This window comes from Pristiophorus japonicus, chromosome 3 (assembly GCF_044704955.1).
Source record: "Pristiophorus japonicus isolate sPriJap1 chromosome 3, sPriJap1.hap1, whole genome shotgun sequence".
NCBI classification, from domain to species: Eukaryota; Metazoa; Chordata; class Chondrichthyes; family Pristiophoridae; genus Pristiophorus; species Pristiophorus japonicus.
This window is the reverse complement of record NC_091979.1, coordinates 240,173,193-240,201,159: the sequence shown is the minus strand read 5'-3', so window position 1 is coordinate 240,201,159 and position 27,967 is coordinate 240,173,193. Positions and strand designations below refer to the sequence as shown.

Here is a 27,967-nt window from a genome sequence, read left to right as displayed (position 1 = left end):
GAGAGAGAGAGAGAGAGAGAGAGAGAGAGAATGAGAGAGAGAGAGAGAGAGAGAATGAGAGAGAGAGAGAGAGAGAGAATGAGAGAGAGAGAGAGAGAATGAGAGAGAGAGAGAGAGAGAATGAGAGAGAGAGAGAGAATGAGAGAGAGAGAGAGAGAATGAGAGAGAGAGAGAGAGAATGAGAGAGAGAGAGAGAGAGAGAATGAGAGAGAGAGAGAGAATGAGAGAGAGAGAGAGAATGAGAGAGAGAATGAGAGAGAGAGAGAATGAGAGAGAGAGAGAATGAGAGAGAGAGAATGAAAAAAAAGGCAACAGAATGGAGAGCTGGAGCATGGGAGCTGAGGGAGGTTTCAGAGACAGTGAAGGGCAAGGCAATGAAGGCACTTGACAAGGAGAAGAATGTTGAAATGTGTTGGGGATGGGGAGGCAATGAAGATGGACAAGGATAGGAGTGATAGAGAGACAAGATAGGAAATGAGTAGTGACGATCTGGACAAGTTGAAAGTTGTGAAGAATGGATCACAGGAAGGTGTCAAAAGGAAAGTTGGGATTAGTCAAGGCATGGATAAGAGCAGTGAGTGAATCAGGGATGGAAGGCCACCACAGACAGAGAATCAAAACCTGAAAACCTTCTGGTCTGTATAAGCACATCAGGGAGCGCATTTAGCCACTAAGGCCATCAGGACAGCTTCGAACCTTACGTTCTGGAATAATTTGGCTATCACACATACTCAAATAGAACAGGCCATATCACAAGAACACAAGAACATAAGAACATAAGAAATAGGAGCAGGAGTCATCCATTTGGCCACTCAAGCCTGCTATGCCATTCAATATGATGGTTGATCTGATCTTGGGCTCAGCTCCACTCCCCTGCCCACTCCCCATAACCCTTGATTACATTATCGTTTAAAACGGTCTATCTCCACCTTAAATATATTCAATGACCCAGCCTCCACAGCTCTCTGGGGTAGAGAATTCCAAAGATTCATGACCCTCAGAGAATAAATTCCTCCTCATTTATGATGGCCTGAAAGCTGTCAGTTGTACTACTTACACAACACTGATCACTGATTATCCATCAATATTCAAGAAAAATTTACAAGCATGCATTTGATTCAGTTTTACTTACTGTCTGCATAGTCATAGGGCTCTTCCACATTAATAGGTTGTATTTTCAAACCTGACTGTTATTTCCACTTCTTTTAACCTCCCCACTGCTTATTTTGTATATAGTAATTGTTAGATGTAAAAAGATTAAGGTCCATCGAGTTCACCTTCTACCATCCTGGTACTTCTTCGACAGTACATCCCAAACTCGTGACCTCTACCACCTAGAAGGACAAGTACAGCAGGTGCACGGGAACACCACCACCTGCAAGATCCCCTCCAAGTCACACACCAGCTTGACTTGGAAATATATCGCTGTTCCTTCATCGTCGTGGGGTCAAAATCCTGGAACTCCCTCCCCAACAGCACTGTGGGAGTACCGTCATCATCATCATCATCATACGCAGTCCCTCGAAATCGAGGAAGACTTGCTTCCACTCTAAAAATGAGTCCTTAGGTGGCTGAACAGTCCAATACGAGAAACACAGTCCCCTTCACAGGTGGGACAGATAGTCGTTGAGGGAAAGGGTGAGTGGGACAGGTTTGCCGCACGCTCTTTCGGCTGCCTGCGCTCAGCGCCCTCCCGGATGCACTTCCTCCACTTAGGGTGGTCTTTGGCCAGGGACTCCCGGGTGTCAGTGGGGATGTTGCACTTTTTCAGGGAGGCTTTGAAGGTGTCCTTGTAACGTTTCCTCTTCCCACCTTTGGCTCGTTTGCCATGAAGGAGTTCCGAGCAAAAGATAGAAAGAAGAAAAGTAAAAGTGGAGGGCAGAGAAACCCAAGGCAAAAATCAAAAAGGGCCACATTACAGCAAAATTCTAAAGGGGCAAAGTGTGTTAAAAAGACAAGCCTAAGGCTCTGTGCCTCAATGCGAGGAGTATTCGTAATAAGGTGGACGAGTTAACTGCGCAGGCAGCAATGAACAAATATGATATAATTGGCATCACGGAGACATGGCTCCAGGGTGACCAAGGTTGGGAACTCAACATCCAGGGGTATTCAACATTCAGGAAGGATAGACAGAAAGAAAAAGGAGGTGGTGTAGCATTGCTGGTTAAAGAGGAAGTTAACACAATAGTAAGGAAGGACATTAGCTTGGATGATGTGGAATCTGTATGGGTGGAGCTGCGGAATACCAAGGGGCAGAAAACGCTAGTGGGAGTTGTGTACAGACCACCAAACAGTAATAGTGAGGTTGGGGACAGCATCAAACAAGAAATTAGGGATGTGTGCAATAAAGGTACAGCAGTTATCACGGGCGACTTTAATTTACATATAGTTTGGGCTAAACAAACTGGTAGCAATAGGGTAGAGGAGGATTTCCTGGAGTGTATTAGGGATGGTTTTCTGGACCAATATGTCGAGGAACCAACTAGAGGTCTGGCCATCCTAGACTGGGTGATGTGTAATGAGAAAGGACTAATTAGCAATCTTGTTATGCGAGGCCCTTTGGGGAAGAGTGACCATAATATGGTAGAATTCTTTATTTAGATGGAGAGTGACACAGTTAATTCAGAGACTAGGGTCCTGAACTTGAGGAAAGGTAACTTCGATGATATGAGACATGAATTGGCTAGAATAGACTGACGAATGATACATAAAGGATTGATGGTGGATAGGCAATGGCAAACACTAAAGATCACATGGATGAACTTCAACAATTGTACATCGCTGCCTGGAGTAAAAATAAAATGGGGAAGGTGGCTCAACCGTGGCTAACAAGGGAAATTAAGGATAATGTTAAATCCAAGGAAGTGGCATATAAATTGGCCAGAAAAAGCAGCAAACCTGAGGACTGGCAGAAATTTAAAATCCAGCAGAGGAGCACAAAGTATTTAATTAGGAGGGGGAAAATAGAGTAGGAGAGGAAGCTTGCTGGGAACATAAAAACTGACTGCGAAAGATTCTATAGATATGCGAGGAGAAAAAGATTAGTGAAGACAAACGTAGGTCCTTTGCAGTCAGATTCAAGTGAATTTATAATGGGGAACAAAGAAATGGCAGACCAGTTGAACAAATACTTTGGGTCTGTCTTCACGAAGGAAGACACAAATAACCTTCTGGAAATACTAGGGGACCGAAGGTCAAGTGAGAAGGATGAACTGAAGGAAATCCTTATTAGACGGGAAATTGTGTTGGGGAAATTGATGGGATTGAAGGCCGATAAATCCCTGGGGCCTGATAGTCTGCATCCCCGAGTACTTAAGGAAGTGGCCCTCGAAATAGTGGATGCATTGGTGATCAGTTTCCAACCGTCGATCGACTCTGGATCAGTTCTTATGGACTGGAGGGTAGCTACTTTTTAAAAAGGGAGAAAAAAGGTAATTTTAGACCGGTTAGCCTGACATCAGTAGTGGGGAAAATGTTGGAATCAATTATTAAAGATGAAATAGCAGCGCATTTGGAAAGCAGTGACAGGATCGGTCCAAGTCAGCATGGATTTATGAAAGGGAAATCATGCTGGACAAATCTTCTGGAATTTTTTGAGGATGTAACTAGTAGAGTGGACAAGGGAGAACCAGTGGATGTGATGTATTTGGACTTTCAAAAGGCTTTTGACAAGGTCCAACACAAGAGATTGGTGTGCAAAATTAAAGCACATGGTATTGAGGGTAATGTACTGACATGAATAGAGAACTGGTTGGCAGACAGGAAGCAGAGTCGGGATTAATGGGTCCTTTTCAGAATGGCAGGCAGTGACTAGTGGGGTGCCGCAGGGCTCAGTGCTGGGACCCCAGCTATTTACAATATACATCAATGATTTGGATGAAGGAATGGAGTGTAATATCTCCAGGTTTGCAGATGACACTAAGCTGGGTGGCGGTGTGAGCTGTGAGGAGGATGCTAAGAGGCTGCAAGGTAACTTGGACAGGTTAGGTGAGTGGGCAAATGCATGGCAGTATAATGTGGATAAATGTGAGGTTATCCACTTTGGGGGCAAAAACACAAAGGCAGAATATTATCTGAATGGCGGCAGATTAGGAAAAGGGGAGGTGTAACTAGACCTGGGTGTCATGGTACATCAGTCATTGAAAGTTGGCATTCAGGTACATCAGGCGGTGAAGAAGGCAAATGGTATGTTGGCCTTCATAGCTAGGGGATTTGAGTATCGGAGCAGGGAGGTCTTACTGCAGTTGCACAGGGCCTTGGTGAGGCCTCACCTGGAATATTGTGTTCAGTTTTGGTCTCCTAATCTGAGGAAGGACGTTCTTGCTATTGAGGGAGAGCAGCGAAGGTTCACCAGATTGATTCCCGGGATGGCAGGACTGACATACGAGGAGAGACTGGATCAACTGGGCCTGTATTCACTGGAGTTTAGAAGGATGAGAGGGGATCTCATAGAAACATATAAAATTCTGACGGGACTGGACTAGTTAGATGCAGGAAGAATGTTTCCGATGATGGGGAAGTCCAGAACCAGGGGACACAGTCTAAGGATAAGGGGTAAGCCATTTAGGACTGAGATGAGGAGAAATTTCTTCTCTCAAAGGATTATAAATCTGTGGAATTTCTGCCCCAGAGAGCTGTGGAGGCTGGGTCATTGAATAGTTTTAAGGCGGCGATAGAGAGATTTTTGAACGATGAGGGAGTAAAGGGTTATGGGGAGCGGGCAGGGAAGTGGAGCGGAGTCCATAATCAGATCAGCCATGATCTTATTGAATGGCGGAGCAGGCTCGAGGAGCCAAATGGCCTACACCTGCTCCTATTTCTTAAATTCTTATTACTCTCCTGCGAAACGTCTCGGGGTGTTTAGCTACGTTAAAGGTGCTTTTTAAATATATTGTTGTTGTTGCTAACAGAGAATAAAATGCAATTGCATGATCAGTTTACCTCCTTCAGAAAGATAATCACTGAAGTCATCTTTATCTTCATCATCATCTTCTTCCTCCTCCTCCTCCTCATCGTCTTCATTCTCGCTGTCGTCCGGCTCACTGTCAGTGCCATCCTCAGGCTCCAGTCTCTCCTCATTTGCCTGCATCCCCAGACCTTCAGCGCTAAACAAGGAATAGTTGTGTTCATCGTTCTTCAGTTCAACCCCAGCTTCAGGACTCCGCCCTCCACTTGCCTGCCGGTCAGAGCAGATAGGGAACGCAGTGAGATGGGTATAGACTTGACCAGCTCCCTTGCTGGCATCCGTTTTCTCGGTACCCCGGTCCCTCGGCTCTGCGGCCGCTGACCGTTTGTGATACTTCCAAGGCCCCGATCCGGCTCGGTTGTGATCTGCTCCTGCTTCCGGGCTCGCCACGGGGTCCACTTGCACTCGGGAATTACCGGTTTGGTCACGGAGGTCATGGCTTCCAGATTTGGAAGGCAGCTCAGCATTTCTGGGGCTGGCTGTGTCGATACAGGGCTGGCTGCTCCTCGAGTGACCCTGTTGGTCTTCCCTCTTCTGGAGAAAAGCCGTGCCATTTGACTGGAAATCAGAATCGATTAGAGAATCCATACAGTTGCCTTTTTTAGGGTTCTCGGTGGTTCGGCAGACATTGTTGGGCTTACTGGAGAACGGAGAAGCCTCCTTCACATTTCGAAGGAGACACCAAGAGTCGGCAACCAGCTGAGAGTCGTCTGCATTCAGCTCAGCTAGCGTTGGCGTCTGAGATACCTCCGCTTCGTTTTGATAAGGGCTTGCATGCTCATCCAGACCCAACAGGTCCAACTCTTTATTGTTCCAAAGGTCAGTTTTGGTGTACTTGGTAAAGTCTTCCAAAGCCGATATATCCCAACGCTCGCCCTTGTTGCTGTCCGATGGCTCGTCGTCCACTAAATCGCTCAGTAGTTCTATATTGTCTTTCACCGGGCTCCTGTACAAATTCAGACTAATCAGGTCGTTTCTGGAACTGTTGGTATAGGCTAACTGACGTTCCTAGGATTGACAAAAGAAGAAAGTACAATTAATATATTGGGCACACTTTTTTCTCTTCAGCATTCCTCACTCACCCGATCCTGAACCCAACTGTGAAGCCCAATGGCACCAAGCAGGGACAAGACATCTCCATGCCTGGCAAGGAAAAAGGACACCCTTGCCCATCTCAAACTAGACTGTTTGGAGAATTGTGGCAATTTCGGACGTTGTCTGCTTGACTACAGTTGGGTTGTGGCCTGATGTCACCACAGTTAAAGATTACACGGGATATACGGCACAGAAACAGGCCATTCGGCCCAGCCAGTCCATGCCGGCATTTATGCTCCACTCAAGCCTCCTCCAAATCTGTCAGCATAACCCTCTATTCCTTTCTCCCCCATAAGCTTGTCTAGCCTCCCCTTAAATGCACCTATACTATGTGCTCCAACCACTCCCTGTGGTAGCGAGGTCCACATTCTCACCACTCTTTGGGTAAAGAAGTTTCTTCTGAATTCCCTATTAGATTTCTGGGTGACTATCTTATATTGATGGCCTCTAGTTATGCTCTTCCCCGCAAGTGGAAACATTCTGTATCCATTCTAGATAAACCTTTCATAATTTTAAAGACCTCTATTAGGTCACTGTCATCCTTCTTTTTTCAAGAGAAAAGAGACCCAGCCTGTTCATCCTTCTCTGAAATGTATACCCTTGCCTTTCTGGTATCGTCCTTGTAAATCTTCTCTACACCCTCTCCAGTGCCTCTAAAAGAGAGGGAGAAAATGAATTATGCAATAACAGAAGAGAAATGTGCTCACACTAACATAAAACTTTGATTACTTTGAATGGGATAATTCACCGTGTGGAGTCACATGCATTAACCCACATCACACCATGACAGCACCCAGAAAAGTGCTCAAAATGAAACAAATCATTAATTTTCAGCTCCACAATTTCTAAGTAACTCTTAAGAAAACCTTTCCTGATGACATTCTTTTGAAGGTGACTTTTAACCTATTCACGACTTTCACTCGCCTCGGAGTCAGAAGGTTGTGGGTTCAAGTCCCACTCCAGGTGCTTGAGCACAAAATATCTAGGTTGACACTCCCAGTGCCGTGCTGAGGGAGCGCTGTCCTGTCAGAGGTGCTGTCTTTCGGATGAGACGTTAAACGGAGGCCCCGTCTGCTCTCTCAGGTGGACATAAAAGACCCTATGGCACTATTTCGAAGAAGAGCAGAGGAGTTATCCCCGGTGTCCTGGCCAATATTTATCCCTCAATCAACATAACGAAAAACATTTCATCTGGTCATTGTCAGAGTGCTGTTTGTGGGAGCTTGCTGTGTGCAAATCGGCTGCCGCGTTTCCCACATTACAACAGTGACTACACTCCAAAACTACTTCATTGGCTGTAAAGCGCTTAGAGATGTCCGGTGGTCGTCAAAGGCGTTATATGAATGAAAGTATGTCAGTCTGTTCTGTGCGATTCCATGAACCAGCTTGGCTTGTATTGTACAATTGCAGCACTACAGGCCTCTGGATAGCCAGGGATAATGTACGCGCGCACTTTAATGCGCATCGATCTTGTGGATTCTCCAACTTTAGCTCTGCCTCCACACCCAAAAAAAAATACCACCACTCAGAATTCTATAGGAAACTGGCAATCTAAAGAAATAATGCATCTTTATCACCCCCGCACCTGTTCGTAGAGGAAGCCAGAGTCTGGGCTGCTATCTGGGCTGGCGACGGTCTGGTCCAGGGACGAGTAGAGGCAACAGCTTCTAAAAGCATCTCCGAACGCAGGTTCCATCGCACTAGCATTGGGCTGGAAAGAAAAATTAAAAATTAATAGAGCTCACAACAATATAATTTGTTTGCAATATAAAGCTGTGTTATTACGGTGCCAGTTGCGATATATCAGACCGAGATAGCCACTGATGGCCAACAGCACCTACTTGCCGAACCCTGGACGCACAGAAGTGATTTGCATCTCAAATCGCGGAAGGATTAAACCAACATGGCCACACCCTGTCTGCACTTCGAGGACAGCATCCATCAGAGCTGCTCGTCGCTGGTTGTTCCACGAGATCATCCTTGGCAGCAAATCCTGTGACGATTGGTTCCTTCGCGACCAGAACAGAAAGCAAAACAATTTTGATTGAGCCAAGCACAGGAAAGGCTTGATGTGCTCCTCGTATTTAAGAGCACTAAAGGGCTTTGCAGGTTACCGTGGCAGCGTCGTGGTGACTCATCCTGCCAGAAGACAGTTACAGCTGGATTAAAAGCATCGCATGTAATCAGATATAAAATGCTGGCTGCAGGAACTTTTACTCGTGGAAATCTTTTTTTTTTGGCCCGTCCACTAACACCGCTCCCCCCACCCCCAGTTGTCGATGGAAGTTGGAATTGTGAGCTCAGGTGTCAGCCGTGGCTCAGTGGATAGCACTCTCTCTGGATTCGAAGGGTTGTGGGTTCAAACCCCAATCCAGAGACTCGAGCACGTTATCCAGGCTGACACTCTAGTGCCAGTGCTGAGGGAGTGCTGCACTGTCAGAGGTGCCGTCTCTTGCATAGAACGTTAACCGAGGCTCCGTCTGCTCTCTCAGGTGGACATTAAAGATCCCACGCCACTCTGCATAGAAAATCAGGGCTATCCTGGCCAATATTTATCCCTCAACTGTTTTTGGAACCTTGCTTTGCGCAAATTGACTGCCGTGTTTCCCGAACATATTAGTGACCGCAATTCAAAAAAAAAAGTACTTAATTGGTTGGGATGTTCAGAGGTTGTGAAAGGCACTATGTAAATGCAACTCCCAACTCCCCATATAGCTCAAGTACCTCCAAGACTTGAATCCTGCTCCCAGATCTGGAGAAGTATCCTCCGACTTCCTTTCGGATGTGACGTTAAATCGAAGCACCATCTGCCCCCTTAGATGGACACAAATGATCCTGCAGCACTATACGAAGAAGAGCAGGGTGCTCTCCCGGTGCCCTGGCCAACATTCAACCCTCAACCAACATCACCAAAACAGATTATCTGCTCATTTATCTCACTGCCCACAAAAAACAGTGACGCCACTTCAAAGGAGAAGTGCTTTGAGATGTCCCAAGAACATCTTTCTATTAAGTCTCACATGAGTTGAGTAAATAAAAAAAGCACAGTCCATCAGTGGGCAACTCACATAGAATTTACAGCACAGAAACAGGCCGTTCGGCCCACTGGTGTTTATGTTCCACACGAGCCTCCTCCGACCCTACCACACAGTGTCAGCCGTGGCTCAGTGGGTGGCACTCTTGCTTCCGAGTCAGAAGGTTGTGGGTTCAAGTCCCACTCCAGGGTCTTGAGCACATAAATCTAGGCTGACATTCCCAGTGCAGAGCTGAGGGAGTGCTGTACTGTCGGAGGTGCCGTCTTTCAGCTGAGACGTTAAGCAGTGTGCGCTCAGGGTGGATGTAAAAAATCCCATGCCACTATTTCAAAGAAGAGCAGGGGAATTATTCCCAGTGTCCTGGCCAATATTTATCCTTCAATCAACATAACAAAAATATAGATGATCTGGTCATCATCACATTGAGCTTGCTGTGCGCAAATTGGTTGCTGCATTTCCCACATTACAACAGTGACTACACTCCAAAGATACTTCATTGGCTTTAAAGTGCTTTGGGATGTCCGCTGGTTGTGAAAGACGCTATATAAATCCAAGTCTTTCTTTTTTTACTTCATGTAACTCCATCAGCATAACCTTCCATTCCTTGCTCCCTCATGTACTTATCTAGCTTCCCTTTATTCCCATGCTCGTCATTCCAAGCTTTCTTCTGTTCTATCAGAGATTTATGCCACCCCTCTATCTCCCCCACCCAAACACTACTTCCTGATTCATCTCATCACCTCTTCGAACGGTGATGGTGTCCCGCACGACAAGCCTTTGTCTAAACTTGTCCTACATTACAATAGTGACTACACTCCAAAAGTACTTCATTGGCTGTAAAGCACTTAGAGACGTCCGGTGATCGTGAAAGGAGCTATAGAAATGCAAATCTTTCTTTAAACTGCTCAACGACAGTGAGGTAATCCATCTCGTAAAACAAGGCCGCAGTTGCACACACTATAAATAAAGCTCAAGAACCATCCTCGAAGCATTACCATTACATAAATAGGAGCATGAGGGGTCATCGAAAGGTCAACACTGAACAAGTTAACATGTCTTGGGAGGCGTAGAAAAGTAGCGCTGGATAGACACACGCACGCATAACAGACTGAGGTTTTGTTTTTTAAAATTCGTTCATGGGATGTGGGCATCACTGGCAAGGCCAGCATTTATTGCCCGTCCCCAATTGCTCTTGAACAACAGAGTGGCTCGTTCGGCCATTTCAGAGGGGCAGTTAAGAGTCAACCACATTGCTGTGAGGTCTGGGGTCACATAGGCCCAGACCGGGTAAGGGCGGCAGATTTCCTTCCCTAAACGACATTAGTGAACCAGATGAGTTTTACATAAGAAATAGGAGCAGGAGTCAGCCATTCGGCCCCTCGAGCCTGCTCCGGCATTCAATAAGATCGTGGCTGATCTGATCTTGGGCTCAGCTCCACTTTCCCGCCCGCTCCCCGTAACCCTTCACTCCCTTTTGTGTTGTGTTGCTTTTACGGTCAATATAACTGAGACTAGCTTTTTAATTCCAGGTTTATTTAATGAACCAAATTTAAATTCCCACAGCTGCCGTGGTGGGATTTGAACTTGCGTCTCTGGATTACTAGTCTAGTAACATAACCACTACACTACAAGGAAGTGAGGAGGTGTATGAGACTATGTAAAACAAAATAGAACACAGATTAAATAAGTGCAACTCCCTCCTGGCCAGATTCGAGCTGCAGCATCACTAGTCGTCCCGTCATTCTCCAGGCAACACTGCAGCAATTGGGTTAGTGGTTTGTTATTTTTTGCAGGTGCACTGGCAGGCAGCCAGAGGAAGAGGCTCAACTATATTTAGAAGGAAAAGAATGATGATACTTGGGTGTACCTTGATCTGCAGCTGTGAATGGGTCAACAACGATAGCCCCTGCCTGTGTTTTCTAACAACGCGGTCCCATCGCTTTCCTCTGGTACCTCGCCTTGGCGCCCATTTTCCAGGTGCGAACCTAGATGCGGATTGCTGGCGGGCAATTGCGACTGCGAAGGGGACACAGCCTGACTGCACTCCAGGACTACAAATCCCCTGGGAGGACAGATGCACCAACGTTAGCGTCCTCGACCAGGCCAACATCCCCAGCATTGAAGCACTGACCACACTTGATCAGCTCTGCTGGGCAGGCCACATCGTTCGCATGCCAGACACAAGACTTCCAAAGCAAGCGCTCTACTCGGAACTCCTTCATGGCAAATGAGCCATAGGTGGGCAGAGGAAATGCTACAAGGACACCCTCAAAGTTTCCCTGATAAAGTGCAACATCCCCACTGACACCTGGGAGTCCCTGGCCAAAGACCACCTGAAAGTGGATGAAGTGCATCCGGGAGGGCGCTGAGCACCTCGAGTCTCATCGCCGAGAGCGTGCAGAAATCAAGCGCAGGCAGCAGAAGGAGCGTGCAGCAAACCTGTCCCACCCACCCTTTCCCTCAACGACTATCTGTCCCACCTGTGACAGGGACTGTTGGACTCGAATTGGATTGTTCAGCTACCTGAGGACTCATTTTGAGAGTGGAAGCAAGTTTTCCTCGATTCCGAGGGACTGTCTATGATGATGACGACTCCCGTCTACAGCTATGTTTCCCAGCCAAATCACCGGACCCAGGGGTCAGGAATGTTTCCATCCACAGCATTGAATCTATTGTCTAGAAAAAAAAAACCCTCGCATTTGTACAGTACCTTTCACAACCTCAGGATGTCCCAAAGCGCTTTGCAGGCAATGAAGTACTTTTTTGTGAAATGTAGTCACTGTTGTAATGTGGGAAATTCGGCAGCCAATGTGCGCACAGCAAGCTCCCACAAACAGCAATCAGATAATGACCAGATAATCTGTGGGGTTTTTTTTTAAGTAATGCTAGTTGAGGGATAAATCTTTGCCAGGACACCTGGGATAACTCTCCTGCTTTTCCAAGGAAATGGTGCCGTGGGATCTTTTAAGTCCACCTGAGGGGGCAGACGGCGCCTCGGTTTAACATCTCATCAGAAAGGCGGCACCTCTGAGAATGCAGCGCTCCATCAGTACTACCCCCCCCCCCCCCCCGACAGTGCGGCACTCGCTCGGTACTGCCCCTCCGACAGTGTGGCGCTCCCTCAGGACTGCGCTCCCTCAGTAGTGCTCCTCCCACAGTGCGGCATTCCCTCAGTACTGCCCCTCCAACAGTGTGGCGCTCCCTCAGTACTGCCCCTCCGACAGTGCGGCACTCCCTCAGTACTGCCCCTCCAACAGTGTGGCGCTCCCTCAGTACTGTCCCTCCGACAGTGCGGCGCTCCCTCAGTAGTGCTCCTCCCACAGTGCGGCATTCCCTCAGTACTGCCCCTCCAACAGTGTGGCGCTCCCTCAGTACTGCCCCTCCGACAGTGCGGCACTCCCTCAGTACTGCCCCTCCGACAGTGCGGCACTCCCTCAGTACTGCCCCTCCGACAGCGCGGCGTTCCCTCAGTACTGCCCCTCAGACAGTGCAGCACTCGCTCAGTACTGCCCCTCAGACAGTGCAGCACTCCCTCAGTACTGCACTGGTGTGTCAGCCTTAGATTTTGTGCTCAAGTCTTTGGAGTGGGACATGAACCCAGTAGAAATACAAGTCTTTTTCTTTAAATTATTTCCCAATAGAAATCCAAGGGTGGGGGAGGGGGGTACGAAAGAAGTATCTTTGCTCACTGATGAGGGGAGGAGCAAGGGAAAAAGGATAGCATAAAACACATGGAAATCATTTTATACTATTCCAGTATGGGTCGTCAACTCTAGTTGGATGTATTTCTGGAGGTTTCATCACATGACCTCCTGCCTCCACCCATCAGGCCCAAACAGCCTTCCCTCCATCTCCAATATTTAGTTAGAATTAATAAACAAAAGTGCTCAAATGAAACAAATGTAAATAAACACAATTTTTTTTAATGCCATGGCAGTGACCAGGAAGTTAATCTTTAATTGGATAATTACTTGAAGGAGGAAGAAACTTACATGGGGAAAGGTCAGGTGAATGGGGCTAGGTGGATAGCTCTTTCGAACGGCCTCCTTCCATGTTGTATGGTTCTATGATTCTAATTGCTGGCAACTCTGGGACAAGCCTGGAGGATTGGAACCCCTAAATTTCAGTGGAACTCCTTAGAAACTAACTTATACCCTCCCCTTCCCAAGCTAATTGATGTGCGGGGCATCCAAGAAGCTACAAGGGAGCGAGGTACACGCCAAATTGGAGGAGTTATATGAATAGAAACAAAAAATAATTCATAAACAAGGAGTTACAGTCTCAGGATACGGGGTAGGAAATTTAGGACTGAGATGAGGAGAAATGTATTCACTCAGAGGGTGGTGAACCTGTGGAATTCTCTACCACAGAAGGCTGTGGAGGCCAAGTCACTGGATATATTTAAGAAGGAGATAGATAGATTTCTAGAAACAAAAGGCATCAAGGAGTATGGGAAGAAAGCAGGAATATGATGTTGAGATAGAGGATCAACCATGATCATATTGAATGGCGGTGCAGACTCGAAGGGCCGAATGGCCTACTACTGCTCCTATTTTCTATGTTTCTAAACTGTTGGCAGGAGTGTCGTCCAAGACACTGGATCAGAAACCACAGCTTCCAAAATGATAATGACATATATCCCCGCACCTCCCCCCCCCCCAAACATCACGAAGTAAATATACTAAATTCAGAGGGTGTAGCTTTTCCACAAGTCTCCGCCATTCAAATTTGCGAGACCCCCTAAATGCAACATGTCAAACTTGAGCCCCTTTCACAGGGAGCCTCCTCATCCAGCCAAGTGGAACTGAACGAAACGGCACATTGTCAACTGGCCAAGGAGCCCCGAGAACAAGGTAACACAACTGTACAGGCTGTTCATTTCCAACATACCAACAGATCGTGGCCAAGTGATGACAGCACCGCTTCTTTTTGTGCGTGTGTGCGTGCGCGCGGTGAGGGTTAAGTTCAGGTCATAAAGACTGGAGAGACGAGGGTCAGGAAATCTGGTCCCACCATATGTTACAGGCCCTTCTGTAGGCAGAGGCCAGCACGCACAAACGTTCACATATACAGAGACACACACACCGCCCCTGCTCCCTCCCCCCCCCCCCAGCTCCCACTTAACGGAGGGAGGGTGGAAGAGGAGTGGCGGGTGTTCGGGGTTAGAAGGACAAATAGAATAGACAGAGAAGCCCATACCTGTGGCATGACCGAGCCTAGAGTTGGTGCCTCAAAACGGGGACAAAATGTGACAGGCACTCAATTCAGTTGGCACGAAAATGCTGGCTACGGCAACACGAATCGGTCAAAATTCCCCAAGGACAGTAGGAGTTCGGCAATCACGGAAGATAATTTTTTTTTAAATGATGATTACAGCTCCAGTCTGTTCCATCCAGCAGCATCAGATTTCTTCAAAAGTCAGCCCTGCAAGGGGCGGGTGGGAGAGAAAGAAGAAAGAAAGAATATAAATATATTTTTTAATTGTTCCAGCTCGCACATTCATTGATAGAGAAATATATTCAGGTTGTCCACAGAAACAGATCCAAGCCTTCAAAGCCACAGACTGCAACCTGGCACGGTTAATGCAGGATAAAGTCAAATCACATGAACAGTGAATCGCCTTCAAAGCTCTCTGTCACAAAGAGGGCAGTGAAAGATTAAGCATCTATTTCAGGGAGAGCGAGAGTGGGGGAGCACTTGTGAGGACAGGGTCTTCTGCCCCTGAAACTACACACTTGCAAAAACAGACACACAAGTTAAAAAGGTTTAACTGATCCAGAACATCCACTTCTAAAATTCACAAAAAAAAAAAAATTCGTAACCAAGAAGATTCAACACACCACAATAGCAGCTTCTTGCTGAGCTACACATTTTTGACGGTAAATTTTTTTTGTTATTAAAGTGAAAGGAACGTCGGGTAAATATCAACATTCTTCCACTTATCGCTGTGCCAGACTGCTGGAGTATTTGGGCTTGTACATCTCAGGGTCATTGTAATTTGTCTCATTGTAAAATAGCTCCGGTTAAAGGGTCTTCAGTACGGAGTCTCGATAGGGCTGAGACAGCGCTGTAAATTCCCAATTGCTCTTGAAAGGAGATGGAGGCATTCAGAAAAAAAATTCAAAAAATGGTGAGTTTATTGTGCATTTTCCTCAACAACAACTTGCATTTATACAGTGCCTTTAATGTAGTAAAATGTCTCAAGGCGCTTCACAGGAACATTAACAACATTGACACGGAGGCATATTAGGACAGGTGACCAAAAGCTTGACCAAAAGAAAGAGATAGGTAAAAAAAATGTTTTTTTTTTTAAAACATTTAAAAAAAAATAGAAGCATCTTAAAGGAGGTCGAGGCATAGAAGCAGAGGGGTTTAAGGAGGGAATTCCAAAGCTTGGGACCCAGGCAGCTGGAGACACAGCCGCCAATGGTGGAGCGAAGAAAATTGGGAAGACGCAAGAGGCCAGAATTTTTCTACCTTCTTCCCAGACTACCTACACCCCACCATTGGTGGCGCTGCCTTTTGCTGCCTCCCCAAGCTCTGGAATATCCTCTTCACCTCTCGATCCTCCTTTAAAGATTCTCCTTTGAAAGAGCTATCCAGTTAGTTCCCCCCCCCCCCACCCACCCACTTCTCCCGCTCTTTCCCTGCTTCGAAAATCCGAACATCCACTGCAAATTTCTCCTTTTCAAGTAAATATCCAGTTCCCTTTTGAAAGTCACTACTGAATCAGCTTCCATCACCCTTTCAAGCAGTGCGTTCCAGATCAAGACAACTCGCTCAGTAACATCTTGCCAATTATCTTAAAATATTTTAACTTTGAAAATTGTCCCATGATGTTTCACAATTGAAGGCCAGACCCCCCCCCACCCCCCCGCCCCAAAACAAAAATAAAAAGGGTCGAAGTGAGCTGACCGAAAGCACTGTTCAAGAGGAGGGTCTCAAGGAGGTTTTTTTGAAGGTGAGGAGAGATGTCCCACCGCTGAAGGGGTTTGAATAGTGACTTCCAGAGTGTGGGGGGCTGGATGGCCGAAATGCCAGTGATTGTACAGCATTCGCGGCAAAAAACACGGAGTAGATGATTATCGGAAAAGCAGGGTCCATGGGCAGGGGTGTAGGACTGGAGGGGACTCGAGAGGACCCAGCGTTGAAGCCCAAAAGCCACTGCACTGAGAGATGGGGAGCCAATGGAGGTCAGAAAGGACTGGGGGGGCTGGGGGTGGACACAGACAAGTGGGAGGCAGAGAAAGAAAAACACACTGACCCAAACTCATTACCTAAATCTTTTCACCTCCAAATTAGAACGTGAAATAACTGCACTGAACATTCAACTGTGGATTGCAAATGTTATGTTTGCTTCGAGATGGTTGAGATCTATACGAGTGTTACTTGAGCTTACGATGGTCATATTCAGCTCAGAAAATAAATAACCACAATTCCCTTCTATGATCACGCCAGAGAGTCTCAATTGCATCGTGGTTAAACAGTTTGCAGTATCGCAAGTGTGGCAGCACAGCAGCCAACAGAAGGATCAAAGGGGTAGGTTTAAAAAAAGACTAATGACAATGAAAAAACTGCCCCAATAAAAGCATGTTCTGGGCACCAGTGTAAAAATAAGTAACACTCTCCCCAGCTTTGGCCCACACTCAACGCTTCCAGTTAAAACAAACAGCTCCTTGATTAAACCAGCAACAGGCAAAAATAATTAAAAGCTGTGGCAATTCAAAGTACTTCAGCCACATGTTTGGTCTGGTTAGCCCTGGATGCCAAGTGTCTGTCTAGACAACACTCTCTCACAGTTGTGCCTGTGCCGGGGAGGGATATGGAGATATATATATAAAAATTATTTTTTTTTTTTTTAAACCCAGCTGCATGGTACAGTCTTGATGCTGGATAAATGGAAATCGGCATTTCTCAGTCTCAAGTCGTGGCCTTCAGGAACCTTGCAAGTTGGCAGATGCAGAAGGTGCAATTAATGAGGTCAATAAGATGACGAGTTTCTGTAACGCTCCTTGCAGCGAAAGCGGGGGAAATTTTAACCCAACCGGTGTGTTCCTCGCCTGTCACAATAGGTTAAAATTACCCCCCGCCCCTCATGTCTCAGCGCACTTGAGTGGAGGAAAGAAAAAGTGAGGCAATTGGCAGGGGCAGAATTTGGGAAGTAGGGAAGCGAGTGTTAATACTGTCATGTATCCTACATGGCTACTGTTGGTACTATCACAAGCTGTGCCACCAGAGGGCACAGCAGTGGGAGACTTGTAGGTTACCTGTACAGGTGTGTCTGGCCTATTATAAAAGGCATGCCACCAGGTGTGATCCTCACTCTGGAGTTAACAAATAAAGGACTAAGATCACTACAGTTCCAGTACAACATATTGCCTCGTGGAGTCATTACTAGAGCATCTAAGGACACAACAATTGGCGATGAGATTACGGACTTTCACGCCAAAATGGCCACCCTTGGTATGCTGCAGCAGTTCGCCGATGGTGATGATTGGGACGCCTTTGTGGAGAGGCTCGACCATTTCTTTACAGCAAATGACCTGGCAGGAGATGACCCGGCCACACTGGCTGATAAGCACAGAGCTATCTTGCTTTATCCACCATCTATGGCCTTGCCAGGGACTTGCTGCCACCAACGAAGACAACGACCAAGACGTACGAGGAGCTTGTAACACTGATCCATGAGCAACTCAAGCCCAAGGAGAGCATCCTCACAGCCAGACACCGGTTCTACACCCACCGACGGCCCGAAGGCCAGGAAATCGCGAAATACACCGCAGACCTCAGGAGGCTGGCGGCACGGTGAGAGTTCGGCAACCACCTCAACGAAACGCTGCGGGACATTTTTGGCATTGAAACTGGCCATGAGGGCCTTCTTCATAAGCTACTGTCGGCGGATACCACAGCCACACTGCAGAAGGCCATCTCTGTGAGCCAGGCATTCGTGTCCTCGACCTGCGGCTCCAGGCAGATGACTCACCCTCAGGACTCAAACCTGGCAGGTACTGTGCACAGAGTGGCGCCGTTTAGAGACTGGACTGTAGAGTGCGAATCCTCTCAGGGAAGAGAGAACAGGCTTACCAGTTCGCCAAGGGGGACTACTCAAGTAGCTCCATGATGGCGTTGTGGAGGGAATCACAGGGCTCACCAGTGCTGCTTTAAAGACTATGTATGAAACAGCTGCAGCACAAAGGGCCACCTCCAGTGAATGTGTAAGAGAAATATGACTCACTGTATTGATGAAGAGTCTGCAGATGGCCATGAATCCAGCGCGGATGATGAAACGATAGGCAGAGAGGCAGCCCAGCCCCACGATGAGGTATATAGCATGTTTACCTGCACCACCGAGTGTTCCCTGCTGAAGATAGAAGTCGAGATAGATGAAGTTCCAGTCTTCATGGAAGTGGAGACGGGGGCGAGCCATTCAGTGATGAATCAAGAAGCCTTTGAGAGGCGATGGGACAATCAGGCTGAACGACCCAAGTTGGTCCTGGTTCAGGCAAAGCTGCGCACCTACACCGATGAAATTATCCCAGTCGTTGGTAGTGTGAATGTAAAGGTACGCCATGATGGCGCAGTGCACAAGTTACCTCTGTGGATTGTTGCAGGTGATGGACCAACACTGCTCGGCAGAAGGTGGATGGAGAAGATCCATTGGAAGTGGGAAGACTTCACTCCTCCAGCGATCGACGTCCTCTGTGCTCAGAGGCAAAGCAAGCCCTCACTTGAGGGTGGACCCGGAACCGGAAAGCAAACCAGCATAGCACCCGAGGCACAGACTGCTCAGCACGACTGCGTGGAGATGATCCAGCTGAGACGACCCGAATGCACCTTCCAGGTTCCAGTGGCAGGACTCCGGAGGAAGAAAATCGGATCCAAAGGCGACTTCCCAGCTTCAATGGCAGAACCCAGGAAGAAGATCGCTGCAGTCGACATCGTGGATGGAGGAAAGATGGCGCCCAAACCACGAGGAGCAACACGTGGCACCAAACGGAGAAGAGGATTGGGGTAAAGCAAGCAAGGCTCTCTTACAGGAGGCCTGCAACCCACCACACTTAAAGGACTCAAGCAATGTAATAGTAACTCTAAGTCAGAGACAAAATGTGTAATTGATCATGTAAAATGTGTAAGTGATGAGAGTTGTATACATGCAATGAGCAAGGAAAAGTCGCGTGATTATGTAAAATGTGTAATTGATGATCTGAATTGTGCACATGCAACCAGCGAGGAAAAGTTATGCGATCGCGATCGGACCCACAGAGTGCCCATCATAAGTAATGAAAAGTTGTGAGAAGCAGGATTTCAACTGCACACAGCCAATGCAGCGGGCAGACACCCATCGGGAGCACAGGTCCAGCGAGCTACCCAATGCTGTAGCCTGCATCCTGGGGACCAGAATCATGCACCATGGAGTGTGGCCACAAGCAGCCAATACACACGAGCTGCAGAGCAAGCAACCTCAGCAGGGCAATGGCACCGATACCCTGCCCCTGATCGGCTCCACCTCCCAGGCACCCGATGGCACCAACTGCCATGAGCCTGAAAGAGCAGACTGTGCTAAGGCTCAGTCCCCAGATCCCACCGCCACCAACGCCATACCCATAAATGAAGGGTCACCCATCACAGTTCCCAAAAAGGGGACTGGGACCAGCCAGGATCCCAAAACCAAACAACGCCCAGGCCAGCAAGTCAGCAGTCCCCTGTGTACTGCTAGGCGACAGCTCCTCAGGGAGCAGCAGCGACCCAGGGCACCAAGAAAGGACAGGGAGATCACAGGTATCTGTGAACCTGCCCGACACTAGGGACCATGGCAATAGCCCCAAGAGCAGGCAACTCAAGCCAACTGGCTTCCCACTGCCAGCACAGGGCACTGCGCCGCCACCAGACTGCAGGGACACAATCCAGCAGTTCTGGAACTAGTTTGTCCTTACACACTGGTCACTGCATCGATAAGGTATCTCACCAGTCTAACGTACTTGTCTCACAACAGAACCACAAATGTAATGCAAACCTGTTTTCCTGAACTTGAATTTATATGAATGTAATAAGCCTCCGGCATAATCTATATATGTGTGTGTGGGGGAGGAGAATGGAGTGGTCAGGGGTACACACAAACAGCAACCACCAGCACTCTACTGCACCAACCACTCACCCAAGTTTGAAACGACCTGCCAAGGGTCAACCAGATAGAGCCCACATAGAGCTAAGCCCAGAGCACTGTCAATGCAGAGGCGATTTGCACTAAAGGCTCAGGAGAGAGTGATGTCATGTATCCTACATGGCTACTGCTGGCACTATCACAAGGTGTGCCACCAGAGGACACAGCAATGGGAGACATGTAGTTTACCTGTATAGGTGTGCCTGGCCTAATATAAAAGGCAGGCCACCAGGTGTGATCCTCATTCTGCAGTTAACAAATAAAGGACTAAGATCACTACAGTTCCAAGAACAAAGCATTGCCTCGTGGAGTCATTATTCGAGCATCTAAGGACACAACAAATACAGTCAAAGAGACGGATTTTAAAGGAGGATTTTGAAAGCGAGGAAAAGTGCCAAAGGATCGGAGCTGAAAGAACAGTTGCAAAAAAGGAGAGAGAGATAAATATTGGCAATCATTCCTAGAGGAATAAAATACAAAAAAAAGGGCGATAATGTTAAATTTAGGTAGAACTTTGGTCAGACCATGTTTGGAGCACTGTGAGAAGTTCTGGTCTCCATACTACTCATCATCATCACCACCATAGGCAGTCCCTCGGAATCGAGGAAGACTTGCTTCCACTCTTAATATGAGTTCTTAGGTGACTGTACAGTCCAATACGAGAACCACATGTCCCTGTCACAGGTGGGGCAGATAGTTGTTGAGGGAAGGGGTGGGTGGGACTGGTTTGCCGCACGCTCTTTCCACTGCCTGCGCTTGATTTCTGTATGCTCTCGGCGATGAGACTCGAGGTGCTCAGTGCCCTCCGGGCTGCACTTCCTCCACTTCGGAGAATGTTGAAGCACAGGAGAAAGTGCAGAAAAGATTTACAAGGATGTTACCAGAATGGAGAGGATGCAAAAACCAGGAACGATTGAGCAGGGTGGGGCTCTTTTCTCTGGAAAAAAGAGCAAGAGACGACCTGATAAGAGGTCTTACAAGTGATGGAAGGGGTTTGATAGGGTGGATGTGAAGAAACTGTTTCCATTCCAGAATAAGGGGCATAAATAGAAGATCTATCGCTAACAGATTGAATGAAAAAAGTTTAGGAGAAAGTTATTTACAGAAAGAGGATGGTGAGAATATGGAATTTGCTGCCACGTGGTGTGGTTGAAGCAGATAGCACTGATGCATTTAAAGGGAGGCTTGATGCACACATTTGGAAGAAGGGAATAGAGGGATAGGAATAATAATAGCAGGAGGAGGCCATTTGGCCCCTCGAGCCTGCTCCGCCATTCAATAAGATCATGGCTGATCTTGGCCTCAACTCCATTTTCCTGCCCGTTTCCCATAACCCTAGACTCCCCTGTTGCTCAAAAATCTGTCTATCTCCACCTTGAATATATTCAATGACCCAGCCTCTACAGCTCTCTGGAGCAGAGAAGGCCAAAGGTTTACGACCCTCAGAGATGAAATTCTTCCATCTCCATCTTAAATGGGTTTCCCCTTATTCTGAAACTATGCCCCCTAGTTCTAGATTTCCCCCCTCCCCCCCACCTGTGGGGAAACCTCCTTTCTGCATCTACCCTGTCAAGCCCCCTCAGAAACTTATACGTTTCAGTAAGATCACCTCTCATTCTTCTAAACTCCAATGAGTATAGGCCCAACCTGCTCAACTTTTCCTCATAAGTCAACCCCTTCACCACAGCAATCAACCTCGTGAACCTTCTCTGAACTGCCTCCAATGCAAGTCCAGGTTGAACATCCCTTATCTGGCACCCTCGGGACCTGGCTTGTTCTGAATGAGGGATACTTCTGGATAAGGGAAGGTCACTTGTTTTCAGTGTGTGCACGCTGATTCGCTGGAACGACTGTCAGTCAAACAGTGTGGTGTTGGCAGGCCAGCGGGCCCCGAGGTGTTCTGGGTTGCAGGGGCTGATCACTTTCTTTCTAGTAAGTGTGTGGATTTTCTGTTTCGGTGAATGATTTAATTAAATCATAAAGGAAAGGTATTACAGTTGTGCCTAAAAAAGGAATGGAAAACCCAGGGGGGCGGGGGTTGGTCTGAGTTCTGCGCATGCGCCACGTGGTGGCCAGGAATGGTGCCGGACGAGGGGTGGTTCCGGATAAGAGAGGTTCAACCTGTATATCCTGTGTGGCGTATAACCACCGGCATTTATTGGGTACGGTAGAATAGTGGTTATGTTACTGGACTAGTAATCCAGAGACCTGGTCTAATGATCCGGAGACATGAGTTCAAATCTCAACTTGGCAGCTGGGAGAATTAAAAAGTTCAGTTAATTAAATAAATCTGGGATTAAATAACTCTAGCATCAGTAACGGCGACTGTAAAACTACCGGATTGCCGTAAAAACCCATTTGGTTCACTAAACTCCTTTAGGGAAGGAAATCTGCCGTCCTTACCCGGTCTGGCATATATGTGACTCCAGACCCACAGCAATGTGGTTGACTCTTAACTACCCTCTGAAATGGCCCAGCGAGACACTCAGTTGTACCAAACCGCTACAGCGGTAAAGAAGTACACTCAATGTGGGAGTATACCTTCACCTCTCAGACTGCGGCAGCTTAATGTGAATCCCATGAATAAATAATTTAAAATGTCAGAAATTTGTGCTGATAGTGAAAGAGCAAGAGCTTGGTCACGTCAAAAGAAAAGGAAAGATTTCTTTACTTATGTCTTTATTTTGTATAAAAATTAAAAATGTTACATTTGCACACACACACACACGTCAATTTTTTCCATTAAGAATTCCCATGTCCACATTTATCAAACCCATGTAAACTGGTCACGCTGTAATGACACCCTACCACCAGTGGTGGGGCTGTAGCACCTGTTTTTGCATCTCCCAGCTACTTAGCCCACAATGCTCTGGGGCTCCAGCCAACATGATCTCCTCAGCTTTCCAAATGACTGTACATTTTGCTATTTAATAGTAAATATATAAAATCAAAGTATTATATTCAAAGTATTATATTAAAAATAATGACAGAATGTATGACTACAAAATGAGGATTGAATGACTGCACACTGGTCCAATTATCTGCCGTCCGCTAATCCTGCTTTATCTGAAAACTACACTTGGTCTCAACAATTATTACAAAGTATTTACAGCAGAGAAACAGGCCATTCGGCCCAATAGATCCGTGCCGGTGTTTATGCTCCACAGAGCCTCGTCCCATCCCTCTTCATCTCACTCCATCAACATATCCTTCTATTCCTTTCTCCCTCATATGCTTATCTAGCTTCCCCTTAAATGCATATTGACTATTCACCTCAACCACTCCCTGTGGTAGCGAGTTCCACATTCTAACCATCATCATCATCATAGACTGTCCACTCTAAAAGTGAGTTCTCAGGTGACTGAACAGTCCAATACGGGAATTACAGTCTCTGTCACAGGTGGGACAGACAGTGGTTGAAGGAAAGGGTGGGTGGGACTGGTTTGCCGCACGCTCCTTCTGCTGTACTCTCCAGACAAAAAATTTTCTCCTGAATTCCCTAGCTTATATTTATGGCCCCTAGTCCTGTGCTCCCTCACAAGTGGTAACATCTTCTCTATATCTCAAACCCTTTCATAATCTTGAATACCTCGATCATGTCACCCCTCCATCTTTTTCCTAGAGAGGACAGCCCCAAGCCTATTTAATCTTTCCCGTTGGTATCATCCGAGTGAACCTTTTTTGAATCTTCTCCAGTGCCTATCCTTCTTGTAATATGGAGACCAGAACTGTGCACAATACTCCAGAGTGTGGTCTGACCAATGTTCTATACAAGTTTAACACAACTTCTCTGCTTTTCAAATCTATCCCTCCAGAAATTATATTTGCACATGGGAGCGAAACGGATTCGACTAGCAGGAGAGACGGTAACCAGGGGACACAGATTTAAGATAATTGGCAAAAATATGCCAGGGGAGAGGAGGAGGAGAATTTTTAATTAAAAAAATGCTGCGTGTTATGATGATCTGGAACGCACTTCCTGAAAGGATGCTGGAAGCGGAGTCAATATTAACTTTCAGAAGCAAAGTGAATAAATACTTGAAAAGGAAAAATCTGCGGGTCTATGGGCAAAGAGAAAAAGAGGGGAGTAGGACTAATTGCATAGCTCTTTCAAAGAGAGGGCTGAATGGTCTCCTTCTGTGCTGCATGATTCTACGATATATGTATTTATTTTAGTTGCGATTTAAAGATCAAGTAGCTTTATTTATTAAAAGCAGTCCTTTACCTTGGTATTTAGGGCAACCAAATGATGCTCCAGAGATTATCCGATTATTTCGAGGAGAGATAAAGTAGCTCTTTGAGAGCAGGCAGGATTTAATATGCAAGTCATCCAGGAAAGAGTCACTTTGTTCTAAGGCAGGTAATTGAATTGCTAATCCATTCAAGGGCTGTGTGTACTTTTACGTGCAAGCTCTGTGCACCCCGCCATTCCTCAGAAACAAAAGGGACATTTTCTCCAACAAGCAAACGAGCCAGCCAATGGCCAGAAGAGAACGCGCCACACCTCGACTCTAAACCAGTGATAGAAATGGTGGGCTGTCAGAGGAAAAGCTGCCTGCAAACCAGCTGTCGGGATCTTTCGAGAATCTTTGCTTCTCTGTGTCACGCTGCCTATTTGCAATGGAGTAAGCCAAGAGAGGCTCCTTGGGAGTCCCTGCCAGATAAAACTCAGTTCAGAAGTGGAGTTAACCGTTTCTCTCTCCACAGATGCTGCCTGACCTGCTTGCGGCGTTTCCAGCATTTTCTGGGTTTTTTCTTTCAGATTTTCAGCATCCGCAGTATTTTGCGTGTATTTCTGTTCATGAGAGATTGTGTCGAATGACGTTTAGAAGAATGAGAGGTGATCTCATTGAAACATATAGGATTCTGAAGGGGGATTGACAGGGTAGATGCTGAGAGGTTGTTTCCCCCTGGCTGAAGTGTCTAGAACTAGGGGGCACAGTCTCAGGATAAGGGGTCGACCACTGAGGGAGTGCAACAAAGGTTCACCAGACTGATTCCTGGGATGGGGGATTGTCCTATGAGGAGAGATGGAGTGGACTAGGCCAATATGCTCTTGGTTTAAAAGAATGAGGGGTGATCTCATTGAAGCATACAGGATTCTGAGGGGGATTGACAGGGTAGATGCTGAGAGGATATTTCCCCCTGGCTGGAGTGTCTCAAACTAGGGGGCACAGTCTCAGTACAAGGGGTAGGCCATTTAAGGTAGAGATGAGGAAGAATTTCTTCACTCATAGGGTGGTGAATCTTTTGAATTCTCTGCCCCAGAGGGCTGTGGATGCTGAGTCTCTGAATATATTCAAGGCTGAGATCGATAGATATTTGGGGTCTAGGGGAACGACGGGATTATGGAGATCGGACGAGAAAGTGGAGTTGAGGTCGATGATCAGCCATGAATGGCTTATTGAATGGTGGAGCAGGCTCGAGAGGCAGTATGGCTGACTCCTGCTCCTATTTCTTGTGTTCTTATGTTCAGCAGTGACTGGAATTAACTACAGAGATTCAGGACTTCTTTTGGTTTAGAAACAGCTTCTGTTTTCAGTAAGTCAACTATTGTGGCAGTAGGCTCTTGCACTATTCATCTGCTTTAGTATAATTATCTTATTTGTAAATAAATCCGATTATTAATTTAGCCTGAATGTTAGTCATTTCGTAGCGATAAAAGTATAATTTTGTGTTTTACAAGGCAGCAAATAAAGTTATGTAAAAGCCCTATCCTGTCAATTGGCAGGATAAAGGAAGATCTTTGAAGGACTAAACAATCAAAGATTACAAGCTGACAGCTTATAAAGTTAACATCATTTTAAAAAATATATATAAAGTATTGCTAATGCAAACTCAGGAACGAGCTCCTCTTGCATAAACAGAGACCAGTAAATCCGGCTTGGAGGTATTCCTGTCAAACACCAGGAGAATTTGTCTTGTAGAACTGTGGTTTCAGATATTTCTCCTGCATCTGATCATTTATCATGTGCAAGTGGTGTTAGAAATGTTTCCCCGAGAGATGACGCAAGGGTCCAGTCAGTGGGAGCACAGTCATTTCACTTCCACACCTTGAATTCAATCCACAGGCAGACTGATGGGACAAAGGGTCACCCTTCTGCCAGCTAGGCCAGCATCTGAACGAGGGCAGTTTCAATCCAGTTCCGAACGGGTGAGAGACAACGGCAGAAAACTCTGCACAAACAAGGACTACATGGATGATCTTGGTTAAAGGAGTCACAAGGACATTTTGGTGGGTGAGACAGAAATGTAACCCTGGTGCACTGGGATCTGCTTTTCTGAATTGAAGTTGACGTACGATGTTGGAGGAGATTATGGAGAGTTTGATTCACCTTCTAATTCAAGGAATGCTTGAAGCGGGCACACAGTGCTGCTAAATAGGAAAGTTTGCCAAAGTAAGTTTGTAAGAACCTAAATTTGAGAAGCTATATAAACAGAGGAGAAAAGAATATTCTGCTATATAATCCTAACAACAACTTTTATTTATAAAGCGCCTTTAACGTAGCAAAACGTCCCAAGGTGCTTCACAGGAGTGCTACAGAAAACAGATAAATTTGACAGAGCCACAGAAGAAATTTAGGCAGATGACCAAAAGCTTGTTTAAAGAGGTAGGTTTTAATGAGGGTCTTAAAGCAGGAGAGAGAGGTAGAGAGGCAGAGAAGTTTAGGCAGGGAGTTCCAGAGCTTAGAGCCCAGGCAGCTGAAGGCACATCCACCGATGGTTGAGCAGTTATAATGAGGGATGTTCAAGAGGCCAGAATTTGAGTGCCGACAGCTTGTGGGATTGTGAGGCTGAAGATTGGAGATAGGGAGGGGCAAAGCCATGGAGTGATTTGTAAACAAGGATGAGAATTTTGAAATCGAGGCATTGTTTAACTGGGAGCCAATGTAGGTCACAAAGCACAGGGGTGATGGGTGATCTTGACTTGGTGCGGGTTAGTACACGGGCTGCTGAGTTTTGGATGACTTCAAGTTTACGTAGTGTGGAATGTGGAGGCCGGCCAGGAGTGAGTTGGAGTAGTCAAGTCTAGAGGTAACAAAGGCATGAATGAGGGTTTTAGCAGCAGAAGAGCTGAGACAGGGGCGGAGGTGGGCAGTGTTACGGAGGTGGAAAAAGGTGGTTTTAGTTATGCTGTGGATATGTGGCTGGAAACTCATTTCCGGGTCAAATATGACACCTAGGTTGTGAACAGTCTTGTTCACCCTCAGATTGATGCTAGGGAGAGGGATGGAGTCAGTGGTTCTGGAACGTAGTTTCTGGCGGGGACCAAAGACAATGGCTTTGGTCTTCCCAATATTTAATTGGAGAAAATTTCCAGTACTGAATGTCAGACAAGCAATCTGACAATTTAGATACCAAGCAGTGGTCGACAGAAGTGGTGGAAAGGTAGAGTTGGGTGTCGACTGCGTACTTGTGGAAACTGACTCCGTGTTTTCGGATGATATCGCCAAGGGACAGCATATAGATGAGAAATAAAAGGGGGCCAAGGACAGATCCTTGGGGGACACCAGAGGTAACGATGCGGGAGTGGGAAGAGAAGCCATTGCTGGAGATTCTCTGGCTACGATTAGATAAGAATGGAGCCAGGTGAGTGCAGTCCCCGTAGCTGGACATTGGTGGAGAGGCATTGGAGGAGGATGGAGTGGTCAACTGTGTCAAAGGCTGCAGACAGCTCCAGAAGGACGAGGAGGGATAGTTTACCTTTGT

At 46.7% G+C, this 27,967-nt stretch overlaps 1 protein-coding gene across 2 annotated transcripts in view; it reads right to left on the bottom strand.

Moving 5' to 3' along the window:
- Positions 1–27,967, bottom strand: part of LOC139259479 (CREB3 regulatory factor-like) — a 106,551-nt gene that overhangs the window by 48,491 nt on the left and 30,093 nt on the right. For both annotated transcript variants that reach the window (XM_070874949.1, XM_070874950.1), the window contains exons 2-4: positions 14,296–14,520; positions 7,647–7,772; positions 4,942–5,974 (exon numbers count right to left, since the gene is read on the bottom strand). In XM_070874949.1, coding sequence (XP_070731050.1) covers positions 4,942–5,974; positions 7,647–7,772; positions 14,296–14,304 — 1,168 coding nt within the window. In that variant the 5' untranslated portion in view covers positions 14,305–14,520. The remainder of the gene's footprint in view (positions 1–4,941; positions 5,975–7,646; positions 7,773–14,295; positions 14,521–27,967) is intronic.